At 41.0% G+C, this 14,298-nt stretch overlaps 1 protein-coding gene across 2 annotated transcripts in view; it reads left to right on the plus strand.

The window, feature by feature from the left end:
• The window catches only part of BAIAP2 (BAR/IMD domain containing adaptor protein 2), a 190,646-nt gene that overhangs the window by 168,905 nt on the left and 7,443 nt on the right, over nucleotides 1–14,298 (plus strand). Inside the window, exons 13-14 of one of the 2 annotated variants that reach the window (XM_058170713.1) lie at nucleotides 3,805–3,839; nucleotides 9,926–9,983. In XM_058170713.1, coding sequence (XP_058026696.1) covers nucleotides 3,805–3,839; nucleotides 9,926–9,953 — 63 coding nt within the window. In that variant the 3' untranslated portion in view covers nucleotides 9,954–9,983. The remainder of the gene's footprint in view (nucleotides 1–3,804; nucleotides 3,840–9,925; nucleotides 9,984–14,298) is intronic. The other variant, XM_058170712.1, reaches the window with a different exon arrangement.

The following is a 14,298-nucleotide window of genomic DNA, read 5'->3' on the forward strand; positions in this document are numbered from 1 at the left end:
TTTAACTATGATTTGAGTAACAAGCCATAGAAATCTGGTTCACAGACTAATGGTTCACAGAGCCATAAACATGGCTCAGACCAATGTCTGAGTAAAGCTAGTCCATGTGAACTGTGGTTTGAATGGAACAAACTTGAAATTAGCCCACCGATGGACTACCGGCTCTTGTTTTCAACTAAGCCAACTTGCAATATCCATCTGAAGCAGTGGTAAAATCCAATTTTTTTTACTACCGGTTCTGTGGGTGTTGCTTGGTGGGTGGTGTGGTGTTGCTTGGTGGGCGTGGCTTGGTGGGTGTGGCAGGGGACGGGTACTGCAAAATCTCCATTCCCTCCCCACTCTGGGGCCAGCCTGAGGTGGTATTTGCTGGTTCTCTGAACTACTGAAAATTTCCGCTAGCGGTTCTCTGAACCGCTCAAAATTTCTGCTACGGTTCTCCAGAACCTGTCAGAACCTGCTGGATTTCACCCCTGGTCTGAACTCATTATTTTCCCCTGTAGGGAAAAGTACAGTAAAGAATAATAAGGGAAGCCTTGTGATGATTCTGTGAAATGTTCTTTGGGCAATGAGCAACAAGATTTCCAAATCCACCCACCCCCTTATTGTTAGACTTCATATCTATTTGAATTGGTCAGGTCCTTGTGGTACTATTTCTTAATAATGCCATTGGTATAACCCTGATAACTCTTTCTGTTGCCTCCCTCTAATTGTTTGGAAAATTCTTCTGCAATGTTGAAAGCTAGATCGGGAAGTGAGTAAGCCACTTCCTTTGATGTAGCAGTTATTCGGCCTTCTTTGTGCTAAATCTGCAAAGTTATCTTCCACACGCAACCCAACAATCAAATGACATTACTGTTGCCATTATCTTTTGAAGCTGATCACCAGAAGGAAACTTGGGCCAAAACTCAAAGATGCGGTGTGTACATTGTGGGTAGGTAGGAGGCTGCGTTGCTAAAAGTAGATCCAGTTGCACCATTGCTGAAGTGAACCTTCCTAAAAATTTCTGTTTCGTAACACAGGTATTCATACAAGCAGGTGAGGCTTATCTTGCCAACAGTTGCTTGTATTCATTATTTATAGGAGTACCTTATGCCCTACGGTTGTGCAATTAATGAATATTCCCGTGGCCTCTTCCCAGTGTCACCTGCCTCCTACCAGCCTTATTCTAGGTCAACAGCCGTAAGTCCCAAGAACGCAATGTTTCCATTGGGGTTTCAAAAGCCTGTTTTCTGCCTCAAGCATCTTTGTGGCTTACCTAACACGTGTATCTTGGCTCCCCATCTTCCTCAAACTCAAGAAGCTGGGCTAGATGAAAGGCTTCTTAAAAAACAAATGTAAACAGCTGTCAAAAAAGCAAGCATGGGTAGAGGTAAAGAATTAACTGATTGGCATATTAGTGATGGGTAAGGCAGAAAGACTGGCAGGAAAGGGCAATGTAAATACCCAACTGGTAACATATGGCTGTTCTACATGTATGTAGCTGCAGAATTCAATGGCTTTTAGGCCCACAATGCTTATTTTTCCCCCATCCCCTCTCCCTTGGACCTTCCATGTAGCGTCTCTAGAGGTTTGAGAAGATTAACACCAGCTAATGGGTGGATGGAGACAAGGAAAATAAGCTGAGGGACACGGAAACAGATTGTACACATCAGTAAGCAAAGGAGGAGGGTGGGAGGTAAATCACTTTGAATTTAATGTTGTTGTAAAACCACATTAAAACGTTTCTCTCCTATCGAGGGTAGCAAACTGAGAAGAATGGTACCAGCCCAAGAATACTTAGCATTAGAATGAGAAGGCACTATTTTTGGCTGTAAAGAGGTTACGCTACCAGAGACTTTCTAAGCACAAGAGTCCATACTTTTCTCGGGGTCTTTAGAATTCAGTATCTTTGTCAGAGTGTGCTGTGAAGAGATAAGTTGCAGAATAATAGTGGCTTTGGCTAGAAAGACGTTGGGTTTCTTTAATGGCGAGCTTTGATGCTCAAGTCAGGGATTTTCATTCAGAAGCCCCTTTTTCTCTGGCTAGACACATGTCAGAGCCAAGCAAAAGAAGACTGTGACTTATCGTTAATGCACACATATACCAATTAAGAGGCTACCATGGTACTTTTTGAATATATTTGAGTATAGTCCTTCCATTTCAACTACAGGCTGCCTGAACAGCTGACATCTGATCTAACATTTTAGAATATTCTAACAGTGTCTAGAATATTTATTGCCGTAATCAGGTGAAAACTGATTACAAGTACTGTAGTTGAGCCAAATATCTTCATAAGTCTGAACAGGAGTAAAGGTATATTAGTTCAGGCTGGCGGAAAATCCCTAGAACTATCCAAGAACTATCCTAGAACTATCCCTAGAACTATCCAAGATTATGATTCCTTTTACATCAAGAATTGGGAACTGGTGGCACTTCTGATATTACTTGATCTTCAGTTCCCCAACATTTTCATCACTGGATGACGCTGGCTGTGACTGATAGGAGTTGTAGGTTTTTTATTTATTTATTTATTTATTAGATTTTTATAGGTCAACCATGTTCAAAGGCTCACAATTTAGTACGGGTAGTACTCGATATACAACCATTTATTTAGTGACCACTCAAAGTTACAATGGCACTGAAAAAAGGGACTTATGACCAGTTTTCCAAATTACAATCGTTGCAGCTTCCCCATGGTCACATGATCGAAATTTGGCAAATTCTTGGGCCAGATAGCTCAGGCTGGTAAGGCCTGTTATTAAGAACACAAAAGCCTGCAATTACTGCAGGTTCAAGCCCGGCCCAAGGTTGACTCAGCCTTCCATCCTTTATAAGGTAGGTAAAATGAGGGCCCAGATTGTTGGGGGGGCAATAAGTTGACTTTGTAAAAATATACAAATAGAATGAGACTATTGCCCTATACACTGTAAGCCGCCCTGAGTCTTCGGAGAAGGGCGGGGTATAAATGTAAACAAAAAAACAAAAAAAAATTGCGACCGTTGCAGTGTCCCGAGGTCATTTGATCATCTTTTGCAACAAGCAAAGTCAATGGGGAAGCCAGATTTGCTTAACAACCATGTTACTAACTTAACAACTTAACCACTGTGGCAAGAGAGGTCTTAACATGGGGCAAAACTCACTTAACAACTGTCTTGCTTAGCAGCAGAAATTTTGGGCTCAGTTGTGGTCATATGTCAAGGACTACCTATACTCTGTCATACAACATAGTAGGACTTAAATACTGTATGTTTCACTCCATCTACAGTAGCTGTATGATTAGACTTCACCAAAAAAGGGAAAAATAAGCACTTTTATTTATTTATTTTCTTCTTTTCTCTGGATGCATCAGAGAGCAGCAATGAAAGTAGCAGGCTGCATTTCGCTGTGCATGGCTGCTTTGACTTCATCTCTTCCACCTCTCTCTGAAGAGAAGATGACGTGCAAAAGAGATGGAGGATGCAGCATCTGGGGCCTTCCTCCATCAGGAACTGAAATGCTATCAAGCTGTGTTCACCACAGCGTGTTTTTGAAGCATGCATAGCATTTTTCACAGTCCCTTTTTAGCATCCCTGCACTGCATGTCTTTACGTTGGAGACTATTTTTAATCTCGCAGATCTGCCATAAAAGATCTCTGGTGAAACAAACATAAATTTATTTATTTTGGGGGCAATGTCTTTTGTCGTACTTTTGAGACCAAGTACTTTGACTATGCCTTGGGAGGCTGTTGGGACAAGGCAGATGCATAACTTCCATTGCTATCTTTGTGGCAAATGCATTATGGTTCCATAGCTGATATCCCCCCCACCTTGTTTTTTTTTCTGCAGGGACTGGATGACTATGGGGCAAGACCCTCAAGCAGGTAAGATACTTCGTTTTCAAATCCATTATGGATCTACAGAGTTCATTACAATATGAGAAGCTAAAGTTTGGGCAAACTTTTAAAAGTGACATCAAATGCAATTTCTGGTGGTGTCACTGATCTCCCCTAAATAGAATCCTGAAAATTATACAGAAATTGAATTATTATTTTTTTACTCTTCTTAGTCTACCATGCAGCTCTGCAATTTTTCCCATTAAAGTCCAACCTCCCAGGTCCAATCTTGGCTTAACTTTCCAGATTGGTCACATAGCCTGGCAGAAGCTTGAATGAAAGAAATTCCCACAGAAACACATGTTTCATTCCTCAAGACAGATTAAATATTAACCATTAGTTTTCTTTTATCAAAATTTGCACAACTGAAAATTTCCTCATCCATTTTCTCATCTTTAATAAACATTCTGCCAAGATGCACAAATTCATCTATTTTTCCTGGTGTGTGTGTGTGTTGTTATTTATGAATAAATTGAATTCATTCACTCCATCTTCCATGTCAAAGAAAATTACATTGATCTTCGATACATTAATTCTCAGACTTGTATACCTGAGGGGTCCTTGCTGTTCTCAGAGCTTGGTTGTTCCCTTCCAGAGGTTTCATTACCTGAACTGGAGAACATCATCAGTGCTAGTGATGATGTTACCCAGACTAGCACTAATTATGATATTACCTAGTTTGGGTGATGAAACCAAGAAAACAACCAAGCTCAGAGAACACCAAAGGACCCTTCATTTCAACCATGAACTACAAATATTTTCCTTTATTAGTACTTGTATGCTTGTGGCATCATATAATGTGTTTCAGTTCACTAGCATATCGTTTGGCTCCTTAGCCAATAGCATAATAGCATCTTCTGCAAACCTAGGATGTGCCCACATCTTCAATCAGCAAGTCTTCTAATGTAACCATATGCATCTGTCTTTGTCATTGTCATGAACTGAGCAAAACAGTGCAGTCATAGGGCAACAGTTATTGAACCCAGGCACTCAAATGGGCTAACGTATAGAATGCCAGGACTAGTTACTCCCTTGGGAATGAAATTTGGGAAAGGTGTGGTCACTTCAGTGCAGTTGTGCTGTTGCAAGTATAGCGCCACTCCACTGCCACACTCGGCCTCAGTCACATGATCTTCATTTCCAACACTTCCTGACGGCTTCCCACAAGACGGTGGAGAGGCCAGCAGGAAAGGTTGCAGGTTGTTCAGTTTAAGTCTCCCCCACACATCCAACCTTCCCGGCCCCTCTGTGTTTGTGCCACTATGACCATCTGCACCTCCTCATGCTGTCTTCCTGACTTCTGCTGCATTCCTATGTGCCCGCCCCAATCCACATGGCACCTCTCACTCACCTCCATGTTCCCTTCCCAACACGCACCACACCCTTGCACACCCAACCAATGCACCTCCTGCACAATCCCACATGTCCTTCCTAATCCACACCACTCCTCTTCCACACTCCTGTATTCCCTTTCCTACCTGGCAACAGCCACTTACTTACCTGCTAACCTGAACTTGCAAGTCCCTGCCAGTTTGCCCACTGACTCACTCCCTGGAAACTTCCCACAAGCAAAGCAAATGAGGAAGCTGGCAGGAATTCTAGGAAGAAAGGAGGGAGGGAGGGAAGGAAGATAAAAGAAATCATTCTTGTTTTTTTGCCCACCTATAGTTATTCTGTTTCTCTGTTTAGGTAAGGAAATATCTCTGAAACGATGACTCAGTGGGTGACAGAATGTCTAGTTCCTTATATATTTATTCATAAATACATTAAACAACTAAGGACACAGCATGCATTCACGTCTTACTCCCTACTAAATGTCGAACCATTCATTAATTATTTTATTTACACTATTGGAGGCTCCTTTTCACCCACTTCCAAAACAATTTTGATTCCCGTCAAAATTGCTTTGCATTTTCTCTGTTACATTTTTTCCTTGCTCTCTTCTTTGTAATCATCTTTTTTAACTCTGTACATTGTACGATATCCGTTTCTCTACGTTTTTTGCAGCAGTCATTCTTGTTTGCATTTTTTTCCTCATGCCCAGACTTCTTGCATGTCATCATTCCATAAAGTATCCTTTTTCATTCTTCCTATTAGTCAGACTAAAAAGGAAGATGAGCTTTATTGAATGCCACTCTGTTGATTACCACAGAGTTCCCCCTGCTGTGTGCAGTGACAGGAAAATACGACTATTCTTTACATTGCATTGCAACTCATGCAGGGCCGAAGGCATGCTCAGCAGACATGGTTGGTGGATTGAATTAACTGAACGTGTACCACACAACATGTCTCCCTTTTCTGCAGTGCATTCGTGAGTCATTTGTTCGCTGGGACACAACTTCAGTTTTAAATGCAATAATCCCAGTTAAACAGACTACGGTTTGTTTGAAGCAGGAATGAATAGTAGATTCCCCATTTTGCTCTTCTTGCATCTTTAGTTACATATTTGTTAGATTACACTTTTTTTTCCTGTGGCCTTCAAACTGAGACACCATGATGGAAATGCCTGTTAGAGTGAATGCAGAATCCACATCCAAGCAATTAGAAGCTACGTAGCTGTCACAGAGCAGCAACCTAATCTTCTTTTCCTTTTGCTTTCTGAGTATGGCAACCACTTCTAATGTAGTGGGTTCTGCTACTAGATGGACCCCAAGAGCAGCTGCCCTTTCTGAGTGCCAATGAAGCTGCAAATAGTCTACTCATTGCTCCCTGTCCACCCTCTCTCTACCCTTACTCCCTAATTCCAATATCAATGCATTGCAGCTTACTTGCTCAGTGCTCCTCCATCTACTCTTGGTTATTATTTCTCTGTCTCTGTCTCTCTCTCTCTTTCTGGTGAAGTGAGTTTGGGCCGAATTGTGTGCTTTTTCTTTCTGTTCCACAGCGGCAGTGGCACGTTGGTATCTACAGTGTGAGAGAAGGAATCTTGACTAGAAATGGCAGCTGCTGCTTGGAAGACTTCCTTGTTTTGCTTCTCTGTCCCCTTCATTTCCTTCTTTCTACTGAGATGCACATTTTTCCTCCTGCCTGTCCTCTTTTCAAAGCAACAGTGCCAGCTTCTCCTCTCATCCCTGGGACCCTGAGGACCACTCTTTGAGGAACTCTTGGAGCTGCTCCTTCCCCCACCCCCTGGTATTTGCAACCACCCATTTTGAAGAAGGGAAATGTCCAGATAAGGAATGTTAGTTTTCACAGCCACTAATGGATGCGATTGAGATAAAATAAACTAGATAAAGAGGTGCATCTCTTCCCCCTCCCCCCCTCTCTTTCTTTTATAAATTATTTTACTTTTCTTATTGCATTCTCTTTTTTCAGAGAGGTTAATGCAAGCTGCACATTTATAACAAAATAAGTGCAAGATTCCCAACCTCTCCTCTCTTTTTTTTTCCGTTTTAAACCAACAATCTGGAAACAAAATATGCATGGCATATGGTGTACGTACTGTTACTTCAACTATCCTTTTTTTGCAACTTTTATCACAAAATAAATTCTCTGTGTCAAAAGAAAAGGGGCGTTGGGCTGCTCCGGTATTACTGTGTTGGTTTTGGCAAGAATCGGACTGTTAAACTGAGCACCAACCCAGTCTCCATTTTGTAAAGTATTTTGTTTTATATATATGACAGACACGAGCATATTATATTATTATTCTATTCTATTATGATATATATTTTGTAGGAAGGTATTTGTTACCTCACAGTTATGCTAAAAAGAGCAGTGGAGTAAAAGGAAGGGGAAAGGCCTCTTCTTTGTATTATGCAGATTGCCAGATCAATCCAAAGACTTTCTCTTTATAAAACTGGAGGGGTTTTTTTTTTGTCTTCTTGGTAGAGACAGGGAGGGCCAAACTGCCTATGTTTTGAAGTTCCAGTTCTGAACATGGAGATTTTTTTTCTTTTTTGCTGAAATTTCAGCTGCTTTCCTTCCGTAGAAAAAAAAAACCCTTCAGTCTTCTTTATGTGTCTTAACTCAGGGGTCTCCAACCTTGGTCCCTTTAAGACTTGCGGACTTCAACTCCCAGAGTCCCTCAGCCAGCTTTGGGAGTTGAAGTCCACAAGTCTTAAAGGGACCAAGGTTGAAGACCCCTGTCTTAACTAATTTCAGGGGCAAAAAAAGCAGGATTGAAACTAATGGCTACTGACTGGGACTGCATTCCAGGAAGTCAGACACATGAGCTATGATAAAGACTAAAGGCTTTCAGCTTTGGACTACAACAGGGTTTCCCAACCTTGGCCACTTTAAGATGTGTGGACTTCAACTCCCAGAATTCTCCAGCCAGCAGCAGCTGGGGAATTCTGGGAGCTGAAGTCCACAGGTCTTAAAGTGACCAAAGTTGGGAAATCATGAGTTACAGTCTACAGTGTGAAGCTGTATTCCTGTTATGACCCAAGGGTGACTGCAGGATATGGTCCAAAGAAGTCAAGATGGTGACCCACAATGGTGCAATCAAAACTCCACCTGTGTTTTATATAACACACATTTAAAAAGAGGCCAGGCTTTGACTATACTGTCTTAACTACCATATTGACTTTTTTTAAAACCACACTTGCCGATGCCCTTGGGTGATGCCAATGTGAGTTAAGTGAAAAACAGTCAAAATATTTGGTCTGTATCGAAGCAGCTGGCAATATTACCTTGACTAATTGTATATACGAAAGTTCTATCTCTACATATATAACAAAGCTTTTGTTTTATATAATAGACTTGGGGCATATGTAGTAAGATCCTCATTGTCATAGCTTTGCTCAAACAACGTTTACATCAAGAATACTCTGTAGAATACAGACAACAAAACAAAACAGACAATGCACAAGTACTGTGTGAACACTGTAAAAGTGCTGGTGGGGAGGGGAATTGTGTTCTTTTTTCTTTTTTTAAAAAAAAAGCTAAGAAGCAAAAACAAAAAAAAAACCCAACAAAAACAAAATCAAGCTGAAAAGAAATGTGCCCTGTACTATGATATTTGAATAAAAGTTTTACTTCCTCCATTGAGTTGGGCTTGGGTAATTTTCTTCAAAAAATTTTAAAGGTCTATTTATTTAGCTGACTTTATCCTTGGCAGATTATACGCTCACACTTAGATTGTTTAGAGCCATGGTGGCACAGTGGTTAGAATGCCATATTGCAGGCTAACTCTGCCCGAAGTCTGGAGTTTGATCCTCACAGGGCTCAAGGTTGACTCAGCCTTCCATCCTTCCGAAGTCAGTAAAATGAGGACCCAGATTGTTGGGGGCAATATGCTGACTCTGTAAACCATTTAGAAAGGGCTATAAAGCACTATGAAGTGGTATATAAGTCTAAGTGCTATGAGCTGAAGAACTTTCTTGGATGAGAAGCGAATCGTCTTGAAAGAAAAAAAAAGAAAGTCCAGTTGCCTCTTGAAAAAAAGCATCTCATGTTATCACCTTTTGTGACCTTCTGACAAACAAAATCAGTGGGGGAGCCAGATTCAGTTAACCATGCTACTCTTTTAACAATTGTGGTGATTTACAGCTGTGGCAAGAAAGGTCGTAAAATGGGGCAAAATTCACTTAACAAATGTCTCCATTAGCAACAGATATTTTGGTCATAAGTCGAGGACTACCTGTACCTGGAAAGTTACAAAGACCCAGGAAAAAGGTGGCTGCTTTTTGAAAGAATATATCTGAAAAGTTTTACATTTGTGGGGAAATGTGTTAAGTGAAATATCTTCTCTAGCAGAAAGCCAGGCCATAGTGATCTCTTTTTAAACCTGAGGCAATTGAGAAGAAAACAAAGTCCATTTCCTCCTTCCCTTTAATTCTCTTGCCACTGATTTGGGGGGCAAAGAATTAAATTTGCCAAAGGTGAAAAAAGTGAACTCTCTTGCCTCTTGGGTCCGAACTAACCAATTTTGTTGTATACATGATGTACAATGACAATAAAGGGTATACTATACTAGCTGATATCTAATCAAGAAACATCTCTCCACTGGATATTGTATTTTTAAGGGGCCTGATCAGTGAAGGCTCCACTCTTGTCCCCTCTCCATTAGAATGGACTTATACGTCTTTGCCACATACTGGTCTACAAACAGCCTCTCTATTTTTCCATTACAGCCCGGATGTTGAAGTGGCCAGGTTTTGAGATGTATCCCTGACTGTGTATACAGTAGTTGTAAGTTTACCGTCTTTTTTTCCACGTGCCCACTGCTCTCCCTCTGCCCCACACTTCACTCCTAAGAATGCTCTGGACTGACTTCTTAAATGCTGGCGCGAATGGAACCACAGATGGAGATGGAGGGCATAGAAAACTTAGCCTGGTTGAACAGTTGCAGACAGTCCGCTGAAGGGTTCCATTCTCTGCAGATAACTGGTCAGTTCTGAGCGTGGCTCAATTTGCTTGCATCACCATGGGTGTTGGAATTTCATCACCTTTCTTTGGCTACTGGAAATGGTTCCTTTTGCTCCTCTGATCTTGGGAGTAAATCTCTCTTTGCAATCCACACTTATATCCGCCAACCTTAAAATCCTCCCTTCCTTGGTTCTTCTTTTTTTTCCTCCAACCTTTTCTTTTGGCTACATTGCTCCCGGGTTTGAATTTTCACCGAGCTTTTAAATCTGGGCACTGGGGTTTCTGGTTTCCAGCGAGCATTTTGAAGCTTTCGCTCGATTACTGTAATATTGTTGACAAATACACTGGGTTTGGGCTCATTGGTTTTCTTTCTCTTCCGAGTGGTTCTGTTTGATTTCATGTCTTTTATGCCAGGACTTTGTCCTAGACCTAGGACAATACAGCTGCAGTTGTGGGTGTCTGATTGTGAGCTGTACCTGCAGATTGCCCATTGCCACCTTTGTCAGGGATAGGAATGTAAACCTGGGATTATCAAATGGCTTTTGGGTGTGTTTGTGTGTGTGCCCACATAAAAGCTCCCATTGTATGTGAGGGAATGCAGGAGAGTGCCAAGAAGGTAATGAGCTAATTTTTCTTCTAAATTGTTTATGTTTTCAGTCTTTTTTTTTTGGCTCATTATTCTTAGGAACAAGTCTATGTGAGACAATAAAATAAAATAAAATAAAATAAAAAAATAAAATAAAATAAAATAAAATAAAATAAAATAAAATAAAATAAAATAATAAAAAGGAATGCTTCATTTTTAAAAGAAGGCCCTTCATCCCTCTGCAATTTTAGCCTTGTGTGGAAATTATGCTGGCAAACAGCTACTTTTATGCAAGCCCTAGGACAAATGGAAGGAAACGCAGGTTAGGACTAAAGGGTTGTGGGAATAATAAAGTAGATATGGCTCTCCCTCCCCCATCTTGGCTTCCATCTCTGCTCAGCAGCGATACAATTTTTTTTTTAAAAAAAATTCTGTCAGGCTCTCTCACATTTCCCCTTCCGTCCCATTTGCGTTTACAAAAATAGTTAACTATTCCTTGGTGAGTCACAGTGTGAACAATTTTCAATACTTTCTCTCTCTGTTCCCTTTCAGCTTCAAGAATCTATTTTAGCATCCCTTGTGGGGAGAAGGGGTCACTTTAAGTTTCTGCATTAATTATGTAGGAATTATTAATTCCCCGTGCTTTAAAAAAATAGAATAATTAATTTTGCTGCTGTGAACTGAGCAGGCCTTTTTAAAGAGCCGTACCAGTTGCAAATGGGTCCAAAAGAGAAATGATGCTGTACTTCAGAGGTCCCCAACCCCCAGTCCATGGACTGGCACTAGTCTTCAGCATGGCAGAAACCAGGCCACACAAACAAGCAAAGCCCCATCTATGGGATGAAGGCAGCACAAAAAAACCCAGTCCTTCAAGTCCCTGGAACAACCTCTCTCCATGGAACCAGTCCCTGGTGCCCAAAAGGCTGGGTGGGGCTGTGTGGGTGTTGCTCAGAGGTGGGTTTCAGCAGGTTCTGACCAGTTCTGGAGAACCGGTAGCAGAAATTTGGAGTAGTTCAGAGAACCGGTAGTAAAAATTCTAACTGGCCCTGCCCCCATCCATTCTCTGCCTCCCAAGCCCCAGCTGATCAGGAGGAAATAGGGCTTTTGCAGTATCCTTCCCCTGGAGTGGGGTGGGAATGGAAATTTTACAATATCCTTCCCCTGCCAGGCCCACCAAGCCACGCCCACCAAGCCACACCCAAAGAACCAGTAATAAAAAAATTTGAAACGCACCACTGGTGCTGCTCTACTTATGTCTGCACAGCAAACCCAACTTCTCTTTCACTAAAGAGAGGTTGGGCTACTGTTTCTGCAGTCCACCTGAGAAGACCCTTATCTTTTTCTTGACAGTGATACAAGTAAGTAATTTACAATACCTTCTTCCGGTATTTTTTTGTAAAAAACCTTCCCATTGTACAATGGGAGGTCTCCTGATAGTTTCCTATCCAAATATTAATCTGGGTTGAGGATACTTTTAGCCTCTTTGGAGACCAGCCAAGTCTGGGTAACTGCAGCCAACCTGAGTTGGGACGGCATGCAATAAGTTTAGGAATAGCATAAAATGCTTATAGATCCCTCCAGATTACAGCACACGTTGGTTCATCAGCTGTGGCCTCTTTAAAAGAAGGCATGTGAATAATGATTGTGTGCATACCCCACGTGCTATCTGTTCATATCTTGGAGTTAATATTTAGCCATTGCATTGGTGCGTAGAAACATTACATTGCAAAGCAAACCAGGGACCAGTTACTGTGGGATTAGCAAACATTCTCAAAATAACACTTTCTCTTCCTACAAGCATAAGAGGAAATATTTTCTCTTGCCAGTTACCCAGTAGTTCCTGGTTTCTAGAGCTTTTTCCCACAGGTGCTTGATTCTGCCGAATGAAAACACTTATTTAGAAATGCTGTCCAGTTTTGTGCAAAGAAAGTACCATTTTGTTCAGATAAATACTTTCAACTGAATCTAAATCGAACCCAGATCTTAATACAACATTATAAAACCTTGCTTCAGGGAGTTGCTGTCCATGGTTGTTTTATTAATAAAAGATTACTGATCTGGGCAGGATTGATGTTCTTCTATGACCATTATTTAATCAATTGGTTTATACGCCAGCATTTTTTTTCATGAGCATCTGGAGAAGGAGGGAAAAGTGGTATCACCTGTCTTGAGAATGCCCTAAAGCAAACTACATCCCTTTGGTACTTGCATTGCAGAAATTGTCTCATGACATCACAAGAGGTGATTAGCATTTTGGCATCATAGGGCCTAGCCAGATGCCAAAATGATAAAGAGGACCCTCTGCTTTTTATTCTAGCAAATAGTGTTGAATGTTAAAAGGCAAATAAAACCAATTTCAAACATAAATTAACATAATATAAACCCATATTAAAATGGATGCTAAGCTCAATTAACAAATCAAAAACCTGACGAAAGAACTGTATTTTCTAAGTTTTCTGTACCCAGAGGTAATGTGGGAAAAATGCAGCTCCCAGTGAAGCATATTTGGTAACCTGGGAGCAACACAGCAGGCGGTCAGAAAAATGGGCCTCTGAGAGCAGCCAAAAGTGGAATTGAATCCCTGTTTCTTTTTTTGGCTCCGGGCTCCATTTTCCTTCATTGAGATAAATTTTAATGGGATATAAGCTGCTTTCCCTCCCTTTTTACATTATCTTTTCATCAGCCAAGAACTACAGGAAACACAGCGGTTAATGGATATGAAGATGTCATCGGAATAAATAGGGTTTTTTCTTCTTCTGCATCTTGTGTGGAGAACATTTTTTTAAAAAAATAATAATAATAATAGCGTGTAAGTTCAGTAGATTTCAGAAGTTTTTTCCCCCTTTGGTTTCCTACTCAAACCTGGTGGGAAAGTCAGTGCTCCTAAATCTGGAGAGATTTGAGGACATGCATGAGGGTTACTGAATACCCAGCCTTGCTTTAGATGCAACAGTGCTAAGCATACTGCAGGCTGCTTCCATTGTATCGCCATCTTAGGCATACACTGGAGGGCAGTGAAGAAGACTACCATCTTTCATAAATAAAGGGCCTCCTTACACTCTTGCCCATGGATTTTTTTAAAAGGATATCATGGTTTTCTTAGAATCTCTGCTGAGAAGAGTCGAGCCATGAAGATGCTGCCAGCCAGTTTCTCCTGTAATTTAGCTTAGCCTTGAACATTTTTCCATCCCACCCAACTCCTTCCCCCATCATAGAAATTTTACTATTGAGACAGCACTGGTAGACATTGAGTTTGAAATTGGAAGATCTGTGAATGAGATGCCTCATTTTTAAGTTCCCTTTAGCACCTGATAAAGTTCAGTTCTTGTGAGAATTAAGATGCTAAATCTCCGGACATCAATTGAACCAAGGAGGGAGCCAGGTTATTTTTTTGTTTTCTGTTTCTCTGCTGATGATTTAGAACAAACAGGCCCAGACTTGGATCATCGTGGACCTGGTGACCCTCCAGAAAAGAGCACATATGTGGGCTGAATTTTCTCTTTATCTCATGGAATCATGCTTTATGAAACTTATAAAAAATGTAGGCTGCTT

The sequence above is a fragment of the Ahaetulla prasina genome, chromosome 2, assembly GCF_028640845.1.
Source record: "Ahaetulla prasina isolate Xishuangbanna chromosome 2, ASM2864084v1, whole genome shotgun sequence".
Classification (NCBI taxonomy): Eukaryota; Metazoa; Chordata; class Lepidosauria; order Squamata; family Colubridae; genus Ahaetulla; species Ahaetulla prasina.